Source organism: Stegostoma tigrinum, chromosome 33, assembly GCF_030684315.1.
Source record: "Stegostoma tigrinum isolate sSteTig4 chromosome 33, sSteTig4.hap1, whole genome shotgun sequence".
NCBI classification, from domain to species: domain Eukaryota; kingdom Metazoa; phylum Chordata; class Chondrichthyes; order Orectolobiformes; family Stegostomatidae; genus Stegostoma; species Stegostoma tigrinum.
The window spans coordinates 22,752,241-22,774,290 of NC_081386.1; the positions used below are offsets into that span (position 1 = coordinate 22,752,241).

General features: G+C 42.5%; 1 protein-coding gene across 2 annotated transcripts in view; it reads left to right on the forward strand.

Annotated features, from left to right (window-relative positions):
• Positions 1-375: 375 nt before the first annotated feature.
• Positions 376-22,050, forward strand: part of igdcc3 (immunoglobulin superfamily, DCC subclass, member 3) — a 124,897-nt gene continuing 103,222 nt past the window's right edge. For both annotated transcript variants that reach the window (XM_048563108.2, XM_048563109.2), the window contains exons 1-2: positions 376-702; positions 7,186-7,491. In XM_048563108.2, the coding sequence (XP_048419065.1) occupies positions 630-702; positions 7,186-7,491 (379 nt within the window). In that variant the 5' untranslated portion in view covers positions 376-629. The remainder of the gene's footprint in view (positions 703-7,185; positions 7,492-22,050) is intronic.

Below are 22,050 nucleotides of genomic sequence, written 5' to 3' on the forward strand. Positions count from 1 at the left end.
TGTGTAGGGGGAGAGTGTGTTTGTGTGTGTGTGTAGGGGGAGAGTGTGTCTGTGTGTATATATGCATAGGGGGAGTGTGTATGTGTGTATATGTGTGTAGGGGAGGAGTGTGTGTGTATGTGTATAGGTGGAGAAGGTGTGTGTATATATGTGCATAGGGGGAGTGTGTGTGTGTATATGTGTGTAGGGGGAGAGTGTGTTTGTGTGTGTGTCGCAGGGGAGTGAGTGTGTGTGTGTGAGTAAGGAGGGAGTGTGTGCGTGTCTATGTGAGTAGGGTGGGAGTATGTGTGTGTGTATGAGTAGGGAGGGAGTGTGTGCGTGTGTACGTAAGTGGGGGGGGGGGGGTTAGTGTGTGTATGTGTGTGTGAGAGAGAGAGAAGCTCTGCGGCCGGAGGCGGCAATAAGGTGGCTGCAGTTTACGCACCCCGCACCCCCCCGGATGGTGGCCTCTCTCCAGAGAGAGAGAGAGAGAGAGCGGGATGCTGACACGCTGTGATAGATGAGCATTGGACAACACGGCGTAAGCAGATCCACCCCCTCTCTCCACACACACACACACACAGACACGGTGTGCCCTGCACTATGACTGTCGGTGTGCTCCTGGTTTGAGGATTAAAGTGAGGACTGTAATGGCGTTGAGGAGCTTGTCTGTGTCCTGCTGCTGTTGCTGTGCTCTGGGCTTCCTCCTGCTCGCACTCGGGGGTGAGTAGTCTCTGCTTTCTGCAAAGTTGCATTCTCTTTTATTTCCCCATCTTCCCCGTCCTCCAAACACACACAAAAACCCTCTTTTGTCTGGAGCCGCAATTTCGCCCAGTGACCTAAGGGGGCAAGTTGGCGGAATGAGGCTGAAGTGGAGAAGGGTTGGATCCTAAGAGCGTTTCTACCCACCTCTTGTGCAGCAAGGAGAAGCGAAATGTTTGTTACCGCCTCCCTCTCTTTTACCCCCCACCCCCCGTGTTTGACAGATGGAGGGTACCCGTCCGACACCATCTGCCGCTGGTTTTCAGATGGAGATACACGCGCCGACTCTACACTCTCTCAGACCCATGGGACCATGGCTGTCCTTCCCCTTGGAATCGCACCACTCCCCAACACGCCTCGCGGGCTAGGATCAGGGAAAGGGGCCGAGCGGCCCCATAAGTAACGTCTGCAAGACTCGGGAGTGGGCTGGGTGATTTTTTTTTAACTTGGGAGGATCCCAAAGGGAGTCAGGAGGAAAAAAAAACAACCCATGCAATTTGCTGCGGAATGGGCAGCATCACCTCGGGGGGGGGGGGGGGGGGTGGGTCAGTGAAACCCACCGGAAGGTCTTTGTTTACTGGTTGCTGGACCCAGGGAGAGCTGTTTCTGCTTCGATCTGGCACAAAAATGTAGGGTTGAGTAGGCGCCTGTGATTGGAGCTGGGCGGAAAGTTGTTTAATGTGGAGGGGAGGGGTTTTTTGGCTCGGGATGTGGCTGCGGTGGGAGAGGCAGCGTGTGTGTGTAAACAAGGAGGCAGCTCCCAGCCCCTCAGCGCGACTAAGCAGCTAGCAGCAGCTACAAGGGGCTTGTATTCGGAATGAGAACACAGTCTGTCTCCCACCACACACCTCCTTGCAATTCACCCCCCCCCCTTCACCTCTTCTGCCAAATTGTACCGAAATAGCTTTGTTTCACACTTTCTTTTTCCCAAAAAATCTGAACACAGTTTATTCCAACAGTAACGGTCCCCCCAACCTGCCAAGTTTTTTCTGTGTTTAAAGAAATGTACAGTTGTTATGGATACATGTTTAGTTTAAGTCCTCGGTTCAGCAACAGCAACGTTAAAAGTCTTGCCATTTCTGCATCTTGTCTGAACTTATTTCATTCAGAGAAAGCGAGAACTGCAGATGCTAAAAAATCAACTTCAGTTGCCCCGGGTCGGACTGGTTTCCTGGTCCCGGGCTGCTCCACACGCTGTGACCGTTGGCAGAAGTTGGAGCAGGTCCCGAAGGATTTAGAATCGGGAACCGGAGGCAGGGAGGAATTCATCAGGAGGTGGGAGATGGGGGGGGGGGGGGGGGGAGGGGAGAGGGGGCGGGATGGTGTGGTGGCAGGAGGTGGGGGGCAGGAATACGGGAGGGGGAGTTGGGGGGGCAGGAATACGAGGGAGGTGGGGGCAGGAATGGGGGAGGGGAGGTGGGGGGGAGGAATAGTGGAAGGGGAGGTGGGGGGGTGTAGAAATACAGGAGGAGATGTTGAGTTTTACACAAACCCGTGGAGAGAGCTTCGGGCCATCACTGAGGATTTCCGCAGTATCCGAACTGGATGCTCTCACGGAAAGCCCAGCTTCAGTCTGAAGCGATGCCAGTGGGTTTTTGTTTCATGTTAACATTCTCGGAACTTTGTAAACTCCCCGGGGGTTGGGACAGAGGGGCATCAGCTCAGCCCCTGAGAGAGGACTGAAACCCAGGGAGGGGAAGGAGCAGGGCTCAGTAAAGCGCACGGCCGGTATCCCCCTTTGTTAAAGCACATGGTGCCTCGCCAGTTACTGGCTCACTTTCTCCTTCTCAGTTCAACACCTCGAACTCTCAAACCCCACAGCAACACATAGGGACTGCCTCATCCACCAAGATCCTGCACTTAACATCATCCAACTTTAAATTACTCAACTCCCCCCTCGCCATTCAATCGTGCAGTTTAATTTTGTCCGCACTAGAGCTTAGAACGGTAGCCATCCGAACGCAGACAGCACACATGAGCGGCATGAACTGATGTTTTTCTCAAGCACTTTCTCCTCTCACATCTGCGCCTGCTCTAACGCTTGCTGTACAATTATGCAAGTTACTACACTTCAAAAGAATGCCATTGACTGTAAAGCACTTTGGGGTATCCCGAGGTCAAGGAAGCTGCTATGTAAATGCAAGTCTTTCTTTAGTTAATCACATAAATAAAATTCAATGGGCAATGGCGACGTGCTGGGAGCAATCACTTTATGTGGTCCACGGCCGTTCTTGTGTAATGTAAGTCTGCAGTGAGCGTGCATTGCTAATGAACCGAGTTTATGATTGCAGTTCACAAAGCTCTACTGCATATCACAGCATTGAGAGCACACTGTGCTGACAGCAACAATAGGACAGCACCATGTTGCTAATCTGGTATTACGTAAAACAGGCAAACAAAGGATATAACCAACAAAAACGAAAGCAGAAAATCCTGTTAACACCCAGCAATTATTCTGATTTAAGAGTCCACACTCAAAATGTTAAGCATTCTGTTCTTCCCACAGATGTTACCTGACATGCTGAGCGTTTGCAGCATTTTCTGCTTTTGATGCAGACTTCCAGCTTCTGAAGATTTTTCTTAATTTACTGGAAGTGCATATCAGAAAGGGACAGTATCCTACAGGAGTGCATTATTACTTGAAATCTGTGCTGAAAATCTGATTTATGCACGTTCATAACTTTGATGTACTATCCTTTAGGGATAGTAATGAGTCCTATTCAACACATAGTACAAAAACTCTGCTTATGAATGTAATTTAGACCAAAGAGTAGTTTAGAGATCATCCCAAAGTGCTCTGTGATATTAAAAGAACCTCTTAATTGATCAGCCTCTCGTTCCTTTCCTTGTGTTTCAAACACATTCCTAGGTATGTCTTGTTCAAGATGTTTTCTAAAGATTGTGACTTTCAGACACTGCCATCTTTTGCCTTTGGGCACAATAAGGGGGAAGGAAGGCCTCCTAGGTTTTAGGAGCTGTTGTGTTAAATTGAACTGTACTTCATGAAGATTATTCTGAGAAAGGACAGTATTATAATTCTGCGGAAGGGTCACTGGACCCGAAACATTAACTCAGAATTTTTCTTCACAGATACTGCCAGACCTGCTGAGCTTCCTGTTTTTGTTCCTGATTTACAGCACCCGCAGTTCTTATAGTTTTTATTGTAATTTTAGAGCCTTATCTAAACCTGGAGCCAGAAACAAAACCTATTGTTTGCAAGAGAGAAAGTTTGAGGATAGACATCGAAAGCTGGCTATTGCATTCTGGTGTATTTTCCTGCAGTGCTGAGAATAAAGGATTCTTGGGAACCTGGCATCTTGAGGCCTTGTGGAAAGAAAAGTAGCCCAGAATTTTAAAAAGGAACAAGTTGGTCATGCAGGGCTTATATCTGTTGTGCAAGTGTCTGTCACAGGCATTTCTGTATGTGAATTGGGGAGGTTGCTATGTTAATAGTAGTCACATCCACCCTGTGTTTTGGGCTGCGAATGGATTTTGGGGAGGGGATTGGGTGCTTGAAGTCCTGTTTGGAATTTTATACATATGTGTCTGATATGGCTGAGGACCATTAACATGTGACACAGTGATTGTATGGGTTGTGTCTAAATGGTGCTTGATCAGAATGAATAGATGTGTAAGTATATATAGGTGTTCAAATGCACTCCAAAGCCTCCAAAATAATATGAAAGAATAAGTCTTGATCATAAAGAGACTCTGGAGCAGCTTTTCCTAACACGGTATGTTTGACTGGAACTTGGGAAAGTGACCCTGCTATTGCTGCTGAAAGATGTGTTCAGAGCGTTTGTATATGCACTAACTTTACTGTTCAGTTGCTATCAGGCAAAGTATTATGCTTCAGGTGTAATAGGTCCTTGAGCAGTGTTAACACAAAATTGCAAATTATGATACTCATTTAACACAATGGTGAATAATTGCCACTAGTGAACTAACATTTTGATTTAACCAAATATGCAGGGCCAGGCCAATTAGCTTAAATAATGTTGTACATTTCAAAGTCCAAACACTATTAGTCATATTTGAACCCATTTTATTGTCGCTCACCAGAATAAAACAATGTGCTTCCTGTTCTCAAATGCTGTGTTTAAAGTAAAACAAGGACGAATAACTGAGACATTAGTGTATTATCATAGATCATTTTTCAGGACTGGTGTCCAGTTGAATGCAAACTCTGGGAGAGGTTGGATTGAAAAAATTCAATAAATAATATACAGAAAATCAAGATTTTGCTTCGGTTAGCATGAGCCAAGCCATCTTCTGCACAAATATATTACTTGAAAGCAGAAGCCATATGATACAAACTCAGAACACATGATACAGAAGTTTTGAAAACTGAGACAGCACTAAGAACAGCTGAGAGGGAACATATTGTGAGCTGCAGAACTGTATATGAAGTGGGAATGCTGAACTGGTTTGGAAGACAAAAGAGGACACTGGATCTGGATACAACCAAATCGGAATGCGTTTTATCTCACAGTATTGATGTGTCTTCGGTTGCTGAGCAAAAATTCTACCCTGAAGGAAGTTTAAGGAAGCATATCCCAAGAGAAGCAATCACAGTCACACAGAATTTAGTGCTGTTTCCCTCACCTATAAAGTTAAAAAGTTTAGTTATCACTTATCACCTTACCTGCTGTGGTAGATGAAGCCAATGCCAATATTCTCAATGCTTATTGAAAAATGCGTCAGAGAAACTCTTCCATATTGTCCACCCTTTGCTTGCATTGCTGTAGTAAGCCACAATTAGTTATTAACTAATTCTTTATTGTCTATTGTATTTGTGCAATTTTATCTAAAATTTAAAGCTGATGGGAATTATGTAGATTAGGCAGCACATTTACTAGCAGAAAACTGTCATAATTGTCTATACATGCTGTCTCAAAGTAGGACCGTCAAGATCATCATTGTCAGATCCACCAAACTTTATTGCAAAAACCTCACTTTTAAATAAAGCAAGTTGTTGCATTTCAGTGTTGCAGTGGAATGTGTGCTCTTACGTCAAAGGGATTTAAACATCAGGCATGTTGTACATATTGAAAGCAGCCCCTGAGATTTCAACCAGTCGAATGTGGAGACTGTTTTCTTTCTAAGGAATGTTGAACAGATTATATTTTGCCGATTTAATTGGAAGAGGAAGTTCTTCTTGTGCAAGCAGCAAGAATGAAAACTGCTGCTTAAGGCCAACCCTTAGTTAACTATATGTTTATAAAAACTGCTGTAATTGAACAATGTTGGACATTGCCATCCAGGAATAGAGTGTTTTTTCTTCATCGATTATCTGAGCACTTTACACAAGGAAAATTGAAACATAATTCTGTTATTTTACTCCACTGTAGTTTGGAAGGTGATACATATTCAGTTTTTGACATTTGTTGTTCTCAAATTTTTCCTTTGAAAATGAATAACCGAGTTTTAATTATGCACATGAAGTTTTCCAAGAATGTCAAAAGATGTCCATGTCCAGGTATTGGTTAGTTTGCATGATATGTGTGGAAGCTGATGAGTAGTATGGACATCTGAGAGTGTGTGTGCCTACAACTGTCCGTGTAAGATGATAGGATTGCATGATTCAAAATGGAATTAAACCTGAGAACATACTGCAGCATTTGCATAAGTGAGTGTCAGATTTAAGTGCTGTATAGATTGCATGTTGCAAATTATCGGTATGTCTGCAGATATGAGCACATAATGTTATCTGCAGTCTTCTGCATATATGTTCTTCTTTGTGCATGTAATGGTGTAACTCCAATCGTATACGTACAGTTATTTGTGCAGTGTTGTTAAACATGTGGCTGTAAGCAAACAATTTTAATCATGCAGATTCATCTGATGCAGAAAGACACAATCATATGTGATTAGTGGATGCATAGTTGTTGATGTCTAATGTTACATTACACACAGCTCCTAGTTTATATCCATACTTCTGTGGTTATGAATGTGTGTTTTAATACATTTACAACTGCTTATAGTCTCGTTGCTAACACATGCCCTCTTTGTAGTGAAGTAATTGTTAATAAGAAGTAATCTGTGACGAGATAAATTCTGTGCAACATTCCCTGTGCTGGGCTCATGTAGGACTAAGTCATAATGGCCTCTCATTTACTATTTAAAATGTTTTGACTGATGTCCATCGTAGAGACAGAAGGTTTGCTGCATTTGGTTTCAACAACTTGAAATGAGTTGATGAGATGAGCTCAAACAAGTTGATTTGAAAATGGATTCAAAGTTTGTTTAGGGCCATAGGGTTCCATGATTTCCCCCCTGTATATATGGCTATGTCACATTATAATGTCGATTTTACTGTGTAGTATTCTGAAAATATGCAATGTTTACCTTTAGGATAGTTCAGTATTCAGTATTACCATTGCAACTAAGCATACAAGAAATTATATGGGAGATGATGCTATTATTTGTTGTTTCTATTTTTAGATTTAGGCCAATCTTCAGAATTGACTTTCACCCTGGAACCGAGTGATGTTGTAGCAGTGGAGGAACATCCGCTGAAACTGCATTGCCAAGTGGAAGGAATGCAGCCCATTAGCAAGTCGTGGAGGAAGAATGGAGTGCTGCTGTCTGACAGCGAACACATCTCGCTGCTTGCCAATGGATCACTCTACATCACAAAGTTTCAGAAGCTGAGAGAGGACGGCTCCTCTGATGAGGGCGAATATGACTGCACAGCCCAGAATCACTTGGGATTACTGGTCAGCCGCAAGGCAAAAGTACAAGTTGCAAGTAAGTGAACCCAATGTTGCTCTGAGAAGGGAGGGTTGCATCAGATTCTGACCGTATTTTGGTCAACTAATTCAAAAGCATAGGAGTTTTTTTTTTACTTAAAGTAGACTTTTGAATTTTTGTCTCATTCTTGATGCTAGACCCACCTGACTTCCCGCCCCACAATATTAGATCAATCCACACTATTCCCAAATTTGCATTCTTTCTCAAATGCTCCATTAAATTTTATTAATTCACATAATTTGAGGTGATGGTCAAGTGGTATTATCATTAGACTATTAATCCAGAGACCCAGGCAAGGTTCTGGGGACCCAGATTCAAATCCCACCATGGCAGATAGGGAAATATTAATTTAATAAAAATCTGAACTTAAGAGTCTAATGATCACTGCCAAACCATTGCTGATGCCAGGAAAAACTCATCTGGTTCACTGATGTCCTTTAGGGAAGGAAATCTGCCATCCTTACCTAGTCTGGCCTACTACCAGAGCAATGTGGTCAACACTCAGCTACTGGGTAAATTAGGGATAGGGCAATAAATACTGGCCTAGCCAGTGACTTCCATATCTCATGAATGACTACATTAAAAAAAAATTTTGCCAGAGGAAGTGGCAGAGGCTGGTACAATAACAGCATTCAGAAGGCATCTGGATAGGTACTTGAATAGGAAGGGTTTAGAGGATAATGGACCAAATGCTGGCAAATGGGACTGGATTAATTTAGGACATCTGGTTGGCATGGATGAGTTGGACCAAAAGGTCTGTTTCCGTGCTGTACAATTCTGTGACTCTCTCTATAAGTTGTTCTCTAACTGCAGCACATGCTTCAGGTTCAGCCGATTAAGGTAATAACTGGAGCTAATGTGCAATTGCGCTATGTTGTTGAATATGACGGCGCCCCCACCAGCTTAGGAAACTGTCTCTGGTCAGCAATGACCTGTCTCAAGGGTGACGTTGTAATGAGTAGGCTCAAGCATAATAGATTGAATGGCCTCATTCTGTGCTGTTGTTATTCTGTGACTCTAAGAATTGGATCCTAATTTATGGCAAGTCAGAACATGTCAGAATCCTTCCAAATGGGGCAAGGTGTCCTTATTGAAGTAAATCATATTCTGAATTGTCTCAAAGAGGATTCGGAGTAGAGAGAACTTCCAGCATCATCTCACGGCTCAGAAAGCTAACGTTGTCTGAAAAAGAAAGACAAGAAACTTAAAGCTTGCCAAAAAGCAAACAGTATCGGAATATTTTCTCTTAATTCATGAACAGAAGAGATGCGAGGAGCAGGGTGTCCCAAGTTTCATTGTCGCGAGTTGCTGATCTTTTGTGGCTTTTAGTCTGGATAGTGGTCACTGTGAGTTGACACTTTGAAGGTCATGTTAAGGGATTGAGAATCTGGCACCATCCCTACTGCTTTGTGTGGCCTGTTGTTGATTTCATGTGGCCCATATTGCTGTCGCAATAGTGTAACCACTTTAAAGCCTTTTTAAAAGAAATTGTCCCAGCACTAGAGTAAGTAATTAATTTACTGAAAGACCCGCTTCTGAATGGAATGAAACCTGTCAAGGTTACCATTAAACTGCTGGTTATTTAAACCTGACCTGAAATGAATGGGTCAGCCATTAGAAGCTGGCCACTACATTGACTGCTTTTTGACTGTTACTTCATTGGATTTATTGTGTTCCATTTGTGGAAACAAATTGACTTAATTGCATTTATCTATAATTGCACAGGTACTTCAATTCCCTGGGAATTGAATGGCCAAATTGCACTTGACTTGAACTGCTTGGATGGCAGTCATGTGCTAGTAGCCACCTCTGATTCTCGGGTTACATGACGTGAAGCATCATTGGGATGCAACTTATCAATAGGTGATTACTTACTGGTTGTCTGATCCATTTGCTCAGAGTTAGAATTAGGTTGAGTTCAGAATCTTGTCTTTGTGTGTTCATTCCATTTTATTTGTTTCTCCTTGGTGCTTTTTCTTAAGACTCTTCTGGCTCCCCAGTGTAACATGTTATTTAATAGGTGCTTTTGATCAATCCTCTTCCCTGACCAGACATGCTAAACCAGCGGCTCCTATTTATAAAGCTGCATTCTAGCAATTACAAGCAGCACACAGGTCAACCATCTTGTAGACTGGGAGCAGTTTCGCGAAGGCAATGTCAGAAGCAAGCCAGATGAGGCTCATCGGTAGCTTAGCTTAATGACTGCCTCTTCGATTATTTGCCTGCACATGTTTTCTATTAACTGTAGATGATACCGTAAATTGTGGCATTTCATTTATTCCTCCCTAAAAGTAAAGACTCTGCAGATAACTCAGTTTCATTGCAGCAAGGTACAGCCAAGAAACAGCCAGGGAACAAGATAACTATGCAGCTCAGTCAGCCACTGGGGAGCAGATTAGAAAAATATCTTGGAACAATACAATTTGATGGACCCTTCAGTTTTCCTAAATGCTAGGGAACCCAGGTCCATATTCAACAATACTGCACCCAACTGCCTAGTTTGATCGATTACAACTACATTAAGAACATCCTTACTCTTCGTGGACAGATACATTACTACACAAACTAGCTGCACGATGGAGCTGCCCCATTCCATCACTTTCTGTTTAATAAATTAAAGAAGAGGTCACAAGGAACTGTATCATGTTCAACACACTAAAGATAACATCTTAAACAGTATCCAGAAAGGACCGAAGAGGTCAGCTCTTGCCCTGAAAACCCACGGGGAAAATAAATATGTAATTGAGATGCAGGCTTGCAGAAATATTACAATAAAGTGAAATGGGCTTTGTGGGTAACTAACAGGGAGATGTCTCCAGAAAATCTCTGGGCTGAGCAGAGTTAGTTAATAAGCAGAATGTAACTCAAAATTCACAATGAAATCTGGGGAGCAAAGTGAAAAATAAATCCTCAAATTACTACAAAGGATCATGCTCAGAAAAAAAAGTTACTGGTGTTTAAAAAATATTGTTGACTCTTAACCTGTTATTATACCAGAAGGATAATGGATTGCTAACTGAAGCCAACAGACCTGGTTGAATATTATGGGATAGACATTGTAATCTGGAAATGCAGATATAGACAATTGTGATTCTGTAGTAGCTTCTGAAATTACACTTTCTGTTTAAAGTCTTCAACGTTTGTTTCAAAATTAAATGAAGACCGCAACTGAGATGATACATGTTTTCTCATTGAGTTAAAGGATGGCATTAGACCTGAAGAAGAAGAGTTGCACTTTAAAATGAAGTGACCATTTTGAAAACCTAGCTCCCATTCTATAGAAAGCCTTGTGTATTTGGAGCCTATTTGTAATCTAATTCCCTTAGAGTTGGTTGGACAATCTGCAACTTGTGTAATTTGATGAAGTCATTAGCCAGGTTCGTAAATCACAATGTGACCTCTGGATCACTCCACTAATGAAGACCATTGATTGTATCACTCAATAAGGAGGATTTATCACTAGCAAGATGACTGTCCTTCTGTCTGTAATCAGATAGGGTGGCATGTCTTCTAGTTTTGCTGTTGCTCTGTGCTGTTTCCTTGCCATTCTGAGTTGGTGGTGGACTGCATCCTGATGGATAATGAGCGTGTACTAAATCCATGTGACCATTTCTTGCAATTTCTTTCCACTCAATTAGTTTTCCTGTTGGCCACTTCTTCTGGTCCTTGTATCACCTGTGTCCTTATCTTCTGAAAGCTCACAGAAAGCAAGAAATTAGATGCTTGCTGAGACAGTGCGATGATTTGATGATCTTGTGTTTCGTTTGTAATTCTTGTGAATTTTGAAGCCACATTCCAATGCAGACAATTCCATATTACCTTCTACAGTTGTTTGCCTTGTTTCCAATGATGTCACATAAATCCTTGGGAACAGAAATGCTACAAAGCAAACTTTGACACTAAGCCAAATAATTAAATATTGTGGGAAGATGACCAGGCACTTGATCAAGGAGGCAGATGTGAAGGAGCAGCTGAAAGGAGGAAAAAGGGGCAGAGAGTTGTAGGGAGGGAATTTCAGTGTTTGGTGTAAAAGTAGCTGAAGGTGTGGACACCATGGGTGGTGAGATGACCATTGGGAATGCTCAAGAGATCAGAATTCCAGGAGTGCAGATCTCTTGGAAGGTTGTAGGATGCGAGAAGGTGGCAGACATAAGAAGTGGTGAGGACATGGAATGGTGTGACAATAAGGTTGAGGATTTTAAATTTGGGTCAATGTCTCATCTGGAGTCAGAGCTATACAGTATGGAAACAGATCCTTTGGTTTAATTAGTCCATGCAAAGCATAATCCTGTACTAAACTAGTCCCACCTGCCTGCTCCTGGCCCATATCCCTTCAAACCTTTCCTATTCATATACTTATCAGTATATCTTTTAACATCCACCACTTCCTCAGGAAGTTTATTCCACACACAAACCACCCTCTATGTTAAAAAAAATTGCCTCATGTTCTTTTTCAGACCTCTCTCCTTTCACCTTAAAAATGTGCCTGATAGTCTTGAAATCCCCCATCCGAGGGAAAAGACAACTGCCATTAACTGTAACTGTATCTTTGATTATTTTATAAACTTCCATCAGGTCACCTCTCAGCCTCCTACGCTCCAGTGAAAAGAGTCCCAGCCTATCCAGCCTTTCTTTATAACTCAAACCTTCTGTATCTGGCAACATCTTGGTACATCTCCTCTGAACTTTCTGCAGCTTAATAATATCCTTCCCATAACTGGTCAACCAGAACTGGACACTACTCCAGAAGGGGCCTCACCAATGTGCAACCTCAACATGATTTCCCAACTCCAATACTCAAAGGACTGAGCAATGAACGCAAGCATGCCAAATGCCTTTTTAACCCCCTGTCTATATGTGATGCAAACTCCAAAGAATTATCTACCTGCACCCTTCGGCCTTCCAATTAATAGTATAAGCCCAACCCTTGTTTGTTGTACCAAGATGCAATACCTTGTGTTTATCCAGATTGACTCCATCTGCTATTTTTCAGCCTGTCAGTGAGAACAGTTGTAATGGGGAGGTGATGATGATATTGCTGAACTGTTAATTCAGAAACCCAGGTAATGTTCTGGGTACCTGGGTTCAAATCCCACCATGGCAGATGGTGGAATTTTAATTCAATAAAAATCTGGAATACATTGACCATGAATCTATTGTGATTGTCGTGAAAAATAATCTGCTTCCCTAATGTCCTTTAGGAAAGGAAACTGTCATTGTTGGCTGGTCTGGCCTATATGTGACTCCAGACCCACGGCAATGTGGTTGACTCTCAAGTTCCAATTAAGAATGGGCGATAAATACTGGTCTAGGCTGCAATGCCCATATCCCACGCATGAATATGAAAGGTACCAGCACAGAATTTGGTGCTAGTCAACTCCCAAAACAGATGAAGCAGTCATTCAACTTGTTTGCTGTTTGTGAAACCTTGTTGTGCCTTTTGTCTATGAAATCATCAGTCACTATAACTCCAAAGTGTTCCAAGGATGTGTAAAGTCTTATGTAAATGCAAATTCTTACTTTCTAGTTGTTCATTAACTTGTAATTGTATGCCCATTAAGAATTTTAGTGAGTCAAAATTTACTTTCCCTTATTTCAAATCAGTCAGAGTAAAATCCCCGTGTACGTATGTACGTACACACACACACACACACACACACACACACACACACACACACACACACAGTCTGTTGGGGATTGTTATCTGAAACAATGCTTTGCTCCTGGGTGACACAGGGGAAATGTTGTGACACAGTGTACCAGAGTGAGATGAGGCAAAGTTTTCATAATTTCACATTGAGCTGCTGCTTCCGAATGTTATGCTCCAGGCAATTGATAAGGGAGGCCAGGTTTGTCGTTAGTGCAAGCAGGAAAACAAAACTGCCGAGCAGGTAGCTTTTTTCGAACCATAGGTGCTGTGAGGAGGGAACAACGCTGAATTCCAGCTCTGATAACACACAGCCAAGCAGCTCATGAACAGAGGCCCCAGAAGCAGAGAAAGCAACAGATATACCTGAAACATCAGCTTTTGTGCTCCTGAGATGCTGCTTGGCCTGCTGTGTTCATCCAGCTCCACACTTTGTTATCTCGGATTCTCCAGCATCTGCAGTTCCCATTATCTCTGATATACTGAGACCGGTAATTGCCTGCTGGGCTGATAAACCTAAGTTGTGAGTGTCTTCTGTTAGTAACCAACCAGGCATCCAAGTCTTTTGGGAACTAGGTGTTTTGTAGTTGTTCCAAACTTAGCATCTGTAAATGTTGGGGAGAACATGAGAGATGATGACATTATTTTTCACAAATCCGATACAACGGCAACTTCAATGTATATAGTGTCGTTTACACAACAAATTATACCAACGCTGTTCCCAAACATTATTTAACAAAATATGATGCAAGCTACATCAGGAAATACGAGGCCCAGTGACTTCCCAGATGTACAGAGAGTATTGCAGACTGTAGGGCCAAGGTAAATGAAGGCCTGGTAACCGGTGTGGAGCAATTGGGCTGGAGGAGATTGCAAATATGGAGAGAAGGGGACCAGACCCAGGAGGGGTTTCAAAATGAGGCTCATTCTACAGAAGTGATGGTCCCTATTGTGAACATAGAAGACAAAAGTCCAGGTGTACAATACAAAGGGTGGTGAATTCAACCCTGGGTTTAAATCATCGGGACTGAGCATTGGCTGTTAAGTGCAAAGAAAAGAGCAGAAGTTGCAAAGGCAGGATGACAGATGTCGGCACTAAGGATGGATACATTGAACAAGTAAATGCAGAAAGTGTGAGGCCCTAAAGTACTTCTACAATCTATCGCTCAGTAGGTCACTGAAGCGCTTGGTGTAAGTGGAAAGCAGTTGTCCAAAATGTAATAAATGTGTTGTTTCTATTGTTTTAATCTCTGGGATATCATTAATAATTCAGCATGGCATAGAACATCAATTTTGTCGGGGGAGTGGAAGGAGGTGCTGATGGTGGCATGTGAGGTATGTGGCGCGTGGAGGGTAAGTCATGCCATGTGCTGTCGGAGCTCTGATGCTGTCAGGGTTTGAGATTGCTGTGGGGTTTGTCTGTACTTGCAGTGGAACCTCAGCTGTAATGAAAGAAATAGCTACCCTCACAGTCAGAGCACAGCACAGGCAGAAAGGTGACCCGAGTTCATTTGATTGGTGAATGAGATCACTTCCAAGAAGCAGTTTATCCTTTCCACTGTTATCTCTTTGAAGCCTTTTTTCCCCCTCTCATTTAGAGGCCCTCATTACATTTCACTCAGTTTGTCCCTGGGAAGCTATTTATCATCTCAATGTCCTTACAGGAATAACTGTGGTCCTTGTAGGTCATAAGAGCAGTCTCTGACATTGTTCTCTCACAATCCAGTCACTAAGCAACCATGCTGTAAGGGAATGGGTCTAATTATCACCTCAGAAGAGCCCTTCTGCTTAAACTGTCATTGGAATGATCTGAAGTGGTGCAATTTGCAGTTGGGGTTTTAAAGCCATTTGGGTTGAAATGTATCCATCGATTGAAAGCTTAATGTGGACCAATATCCGTGTCTTTTCTCTCTGAGTGGCACCGAGCATCTGGTTTATTTTTAGAAAAGCATTGCTTAAAAAGGCGGGCAAGATGGCAGAAAGCAAAATGTTTGGACCGGCCTCCTAACAAGTGAAAGAGAAATTGTCTGTTTTTAGGGCTGTGACACCAATCTAAAACACAGGTCTATTCATATTCAAATGTTGCCATTCAGATACAGAGAATAGGCTTCGCGTTAAGGAGCACACAGTACATACAGAGACCCAAACTGCTGTCTCTCATGTAATCCTCACAGATGTGGATAAATCTATCCTCCAGTAGCTAGTCGCAAACACACTGTTGTGATGCATTAATAGCTGCAGGCCATTTATCCCACCATTGTGTTGAAGTTTGGGGTGTGAGTTGGCGATCTCACTCTCCCACATATTGTAAGGTTTTATATACTGTGGAGAAATCATAAGAACACAGGCAGGCAGTGGGGGTGGGGAGGGGAAGGCTGTAAATTTGTTGTGAGACTAACTGACTGAATCTCACACTCTGCTATGAAGAAGTCGATCAAATCCTGCAATTGCATGCTTAGCTGTTGAAGAATTAAACTATTAGATTTAAGTAGCAAGGGCAATTTTACATTGGCCAGTGTTGGCTTCAAAGTGTAGCTCCTTCATGTGGAAGGAAAGGTTGAAGAAGGTGTGATATATCAGATGCCATTCTTTGATACTTGCAGGATCTAAATTTTCATGGTTTAATGTCACACATGAAATGTCATCAAGATCATTTTGCTCAGCACCGTTATCCTTTCCCAAACTCCTGAGAGAAGGGGCTGTGCTACATTTTTCCGCTGGAAGACACTCGACTACTTTCAGTTTAAATTTGTTAACATTGTCCTCTCGTAAAACAGTGACTCATTCACTCACTAACACATCGGATAGCGGTGGATAGCATGACTGCTTCCTCACATAAGGAATACATCGAAGGGGTCATGTTGACACTATCAGCATCAAAGGATCGACATTCCTCCGGGAACTGTGGAATTCCTTTCCTTGGGCTGGACAGCTCTTCACGGCAGGCTGCTGTGCTCCTGCAGGGAGCTGGGTTTCTGTGGAACAGCTTTGGATCACACGCCTGTCAAAAGCTGGCACCTCTTCAAAGTCCATTGATGAATGGGTTTTCTTTGTCAGCCCTAAGAGCCTCCTATTATGCGCCTTTGATGTCACATTTTGCACTTGCTTCTGTCACCGAGCTGAATGACTAATTTTCACAGGTCAGCAGAGAGTGACAATAGATTTCAGTGTGTGCAAAGAAATAGCTGGAATTGTGATGAAAAGTTGGTTGCATTTAAAATATGCAGGATGAGAGAGCAGGCTGACTTTTAGACTTGCGTCTTGCACATTTGCAAAGATTACCATCAAAATCTTTAACTGAAAGCTGATGAATATTTCAGCTATTGCTTTGAAACAAGTTTTTTCAAGGAAGAGTAGGGTGCAGTGAATTTTTCAAATACTTCTCGAAAAAAGAAAGGAGTTCTGTTTCGGACGTTAACATGATAACAAAGAGCAGAGTTGATCTTTTTCTCTGCAGTTTACTATTCAAACGGGGTTTCATGCATTGGCAAGAGTGGAGAAGTTTCCAGAACGCTGGTGAAAGGTCATTGACCTGAAGTCTGGTCTTGCTGTCCTCAGAGGCTGTCCGCTCTGCTGAGCATTTCCAGCATTTCCCACTTTTTATTTCAGATTTCCAGCATCAGCAGCATTTTGCTTTTATCTGTAAATTGCCAGCGTTTGTTGGAGAGTATCTTAGCATCAGTACTGTACTCATTTATGTAGTTTCAAAGCATAGCAAAATGCTGAGATAAATATTTCACAGAGGGACTCTCGGTGGGGGACAAAGAACAGATTGCCAATCTGGAGTGGGCGGTATTAGGAGGTCTGAGGGGATAAAAAGCTTTCAATGACGTGAGTTTTGAGGACAGTTTTCCTGGAAAAGAGAGCGGTAGTTACATATTTAAGATTTTACAGTGAGTGTCTTAGGTTCTTGTTGTGTACCTTTGTTTATTGGTATTTTGAATGTGGTTCATTTGGTATTCATATAATGTGCATTTATTAAGGTCTTCATGTGTTGCTATGTGTTAATTGGTGTATTGAATGTAGTATGGCTGTCATCTGCATGTGGCCATTAGCATTTTGGGGTATGAAAATGTGAGTAATGTGTTTATTAGGGTATATGTTTGAGTTTACACTGCTCCTTTTTGCTTGCAGTTTGTGATTTGCCTTTCCGAGGAACTGAAATTGTGACTCTTCTCACTGTAGTGCTGAAATTTATTTTGTCTTGAGTGAATGAATTTAGTGTATGAATTGTCAAGCCAATTCAGCACTGCAGAATCTACGGATGTGTGAAGTGCTGTCTTGCCTTGTTGTTATTTATGTGGTAATTAAATGGTTGAGGGATGAGACACGCAGAACAGTAATAAATCACTGATGATTAATGCTGTCTGCTGGGTTAGTTGATTTTCAGTGGGGACAACACATCTGGCTTCAGTCTACCTGGGCAAATGAAGAGAACAAAACAGCCGGTGTTCTCATGGCATTTTCTTTTTGGTTTCCGTCCAGTGACCTCGTGCTGGGGTGTACTAGGTATTGGTCTAAAATCCATCTTGTGACCACTCATCTTGGAGTGGAGGCAAGTGGTGTGACAATTGTTTCAGTGTGACATGTTGGTCAGGATCATGCCAATCTTCAAATGCTTGAGCAAGGATGGCTCACACCTCTCACAAAATATCAATTGTGGCTTAATGTATAGCAATGTCCCCTTGAAGCCAGAGGTTGTTTCACCAACCTGGATTCTTGCTTTGACTCCTGTCTCCTGCCATGGTCTCTCCTGCAACAGTGTGTAGCCTTCCGATAGTTTACATCTGTTATCTTCCTCGGGATTGTCCCAGTGCACCTATGGACTTTCTAGGTTTGCTTTGGATTGGATCTTGTGTTGAGGTTTCTATCCATAACAGTTTTCTGATTTCCTGCACTGAGGTTAACATCATTTGCTGATCTGCACATGGTACTGTAGTTTGTTCTTGGTTAATGTGCTAGGAGCGGTTTGTCATTGGCTCATTACTGCTGATTTGGTGTTTTCAGATTTTAAGGATGCTATGGATGTTGTGCCTCCATACACATCTATCATGTAACAAGGGGCTGTACAATTCTGATTGTTACACACTTGGAACATTACAGTGGGGGGAGCCAAAAAACAAAACAGCACCAACAATAAAATGCCTCTGCTGTCCAAGTGATTTGGGGAAATTAGACCTGAGACTTGTATTTTTAGGTCGACAGAATTGTCCATTTTCTTCCAAGATATCATCTACCATTTGAAACCACTGTAAGAGTCAGCAATTTGTTGGACTATTTTAAGACCTCTTCGAAACTCCTGTATTTCTTTTACAATTCAAGAAAAATGTAGTGATTTGGTTCAGTTTGGGCACATGTACTTTTATATATATTTATTTGCATGCGTACATTCATACATGAGATTTCTTGATTCAGATTTCATCTATTAAAGAGCTCTGATTTTGACAAGAGTTCATTTTTTATTCTTTCATGCGGTTAGGAACACTGGGAGAGGGATTTATGTGTCACGCTCTGTTCACCTATCTGTCTTGTTGGCTGTCCATCAATTCAAAGTTGTCACCTCAATAAAGTGCAAATCACTGAATTTCTGCCAACTTTCCAGGTTGGGGAAGTGGTTATTTAGTGAGGTCTGTGACCCAATATAAAATGTTCATAAATCTCACTGTTCTGTAGTGTGTCACAGAATCTTGTGATTACATTCTGTGGTGGTTAAAAAAAAGCTAAAATTCAGTATAACGAAACTATTATGTGCAGAAATGTCAGTTGCTAGTGAACCATTCCTAAATTGCAATATATTTTAATATCCATTGTCAATCTGACACTTAGCTGAGATGTTTCCATGTAACTCTTTTAGGTGGCATTCTAATAGTGTCTAATGTTAATATGGTCTCTGAACTGTGATGTCTCTCAGTGATGTGACCTCCATGGCTCTATGCTATCTTTTTCTCCCCCCACAATTACGAAAAAAAACCTTCTAAAAATAAGTTGTAATTTTGTTCTCAGCAACTAAAACCAAATAAAGACAACATAGAGGGCCAAGGCTGAGCAATGCCACAGGTGATCCATTAAAAACACACTAAGAGTGCAATACAATACCTCTAACTGGGAGACGCTATTCCCAATGTTAATGGTATTTGTAGGATGCGTTTACTGCTTCTTATAGGTGCTGTGAATATGTGGGTGTTAACTTTCAACTTGCCACCCAGGCATAAAAATGAAATTACATCTTGGTTGCATATTAAGGGAAACAGTTTATTTGCGCTTACAATGATTTCCGGCAACATCAGAAATAAGCTCCAGCTGTTGGTTGATAATCCACCTCTGTTTAAAACTGTTGCTGTGCTTTTAGGTTCATAGTATCAAAAACTCCTACAATGTGAAAGCAGGCCATTTGGCCCACATTGCCCCTCCAAAGAACATCCCACCCAGATCCACACCCCCCCATCAGTGTATTTCCTGTGGTTAATCCACCTGGCCTACACATCCCTGAACGCTACAAGACAATTCATAGAACATAGAACATAGAGCATTACAGCACAGTACAGGCCCTTTGGCCCTTGATGTTGTGCTGACCTGTCATACCGATCTCAAGCCCATCTAACCTACACTATTCCATGTATGTCCATATGCTTATCCAATGATGACTTAAATGTACCTAAAGTTGGCGAATCTACTACTGTTGCAGGCAAAGCGTTCCATTCCCTTACTACTCTCTGAGTAAAGAAACTACCTCTGACATCTGTCCTATATCTTTCACCCCTCAATTTAAAGCCCCCTCATGCTCGCCGTCACCATCCTAGGAAGAAGGCTCTCGCTATCCACCCTATCTAACCCTCTGATTATTTTATATGTTTCAATTAAGTCACCTCTCAACCTTCTTCTCTCTGATGAAAACAGCCTCAAGTCCCTCAGCCTTTCCTCGTAAGACCTTCCCTCCATACCAGGCAACATCCTAGTAAATCTCCTCTGCACCCTTTCCAAAGCTTCCACATCCTTCTTATAATACGGTGACCAGAACTGTACCCAATACTCCAAGTGCGGCCGCACCAGAGTTTTGTACAGCTTCACCATAACCTCTTGGTTCCGGAACTCGATCCCTCTATTAATAAAAGCTAAAACACTGTATGCCTTCTTAACAGCCCTGTCAACCTAGGCGGCAACTTTCAAGGATCTGTGTACATGGACACCAAGATCTCTCTGCTCATCTACACTACTAAGAATCTTACCATTAGCCCTGTACTTTGCCTTCTGGTTACTCCTATCAAAGTGCATCACATCACACTTGTCTGCATTAAACTCCATTTGCCACCTCTCAGCCCAGCTTTGCAGCTTATCTATGTCTGTCTGCAACCTACAGCATCCTTCGTCACTATCCACAACTCCATCGACCTTAGTGTCGTCTGCAAATTTACTAACCCATCCTTCTACGCCCTCATCCAGGTCATTTATAAAAATGACAAACAGCAGTGAACCCAACACCGACCCTTGTGGTACACCACTATTAACTGGTCTCCAGGATGAACATTTCCCATCAACTACCACCCTCTGTCTTCTTTCAGCAAGCCAATTTCCAATCCAAACTGCTACATCTCCCATAATTCCATTCCTCCGCATTTTGTACAATAGCCTACTGTGGGGAACCTTATCGAACGCCTTGCTGAAATCCATATACACCACATCAACCGGTTTACTCTCATCTACCTGTTTGGTCACCTTCTCAAAGAACTCAATAAGGCTTGTGAGGCACGACCTTCCCTTCACAAAACCGTGCTGACTATCCCTAATCAATTTATTCTTTTCTAGATGATCATAAATCCTATCCCTTATAACCTTTTCCAACAGGTAAGGCTCACTGGTCTATAATTACCAGGGTTGTCTCTACTCCCCTTCTTGAACAGGGGAACCACATTTGCTATCCTCCAGTCATCTGGCACTATTCCTGTAGACAATGACGAGTTAAAGATCAATGCCAAAGGCTTGGCAATCTCCTCCCTGGCTTCCCAGAGGATCCGAGGATAAATCCCATCCAGCCCAGGGGACTTATCTATCTTCACCCTCTGAAGGATTTCTAATACCTCTTCCTTGTGAACCTCAATCCCACCTAGTCTAGTAGCCTGTATCTCAGTATTGTCCTCGACAACATTGTCGTTTTCTAGAGTGAATACTGTTGAAAAATATTCATTTAGCGCTTCCCCTATCTCATCTGACTCCACACACAACTTACCACTACTATCCTTGATTGGGCCTAATCTTACTTTCATCATTCTTTTATTCCTTAAATACCTATAGAAAGCCTTAGGGTTTACCCTGATACTATCCGCCAACAACTTCTCATGTCTCCTCCTGGCTCTTCTGAGCTTATTCTTTAGGTCTTTTTTGGCTACCTTGTAGTCCTTAAGCACCCTAACTGAGCCTTCACATCTCATTCCTAACATAAGCTTTCTTCTTCCTGTTGACCAGAGATTCCACCTCCTTCGTAAACCACGGCTCCCGCACTCTACAGCTTACTCCCTGCCTGACAGGTACATACTTATCTAGGACACACAGGAGCTTTTCCTTGAATAAGCTCCACATTTCTAATGTGCCCATCCCCTGCAGTTTCCTTCCCCATCCTATGCTCCCTAAATCTTGCCTAATCTCATCGTAATTGCCTTTCCCCCAGCTATAACTCTTGCCCAGTGGTATACACCTATCCCTTTCCATCACTAAGGTAAACATAACAGAATTGTGATCGCTATCACCAAAGTGCTCACCTGCTTCCAAATCTAACACCTGGCCAGGCTCATTGCCCAGTACCAAATCTAATGTGGCTTCGCCCCTTGTTGGCCTATCTACATACTGTGTCAGGAAGCCCTCCTGCACACACCGGACAAAAACTGACCCATCTATAGTACTCGAACTATAGTGTT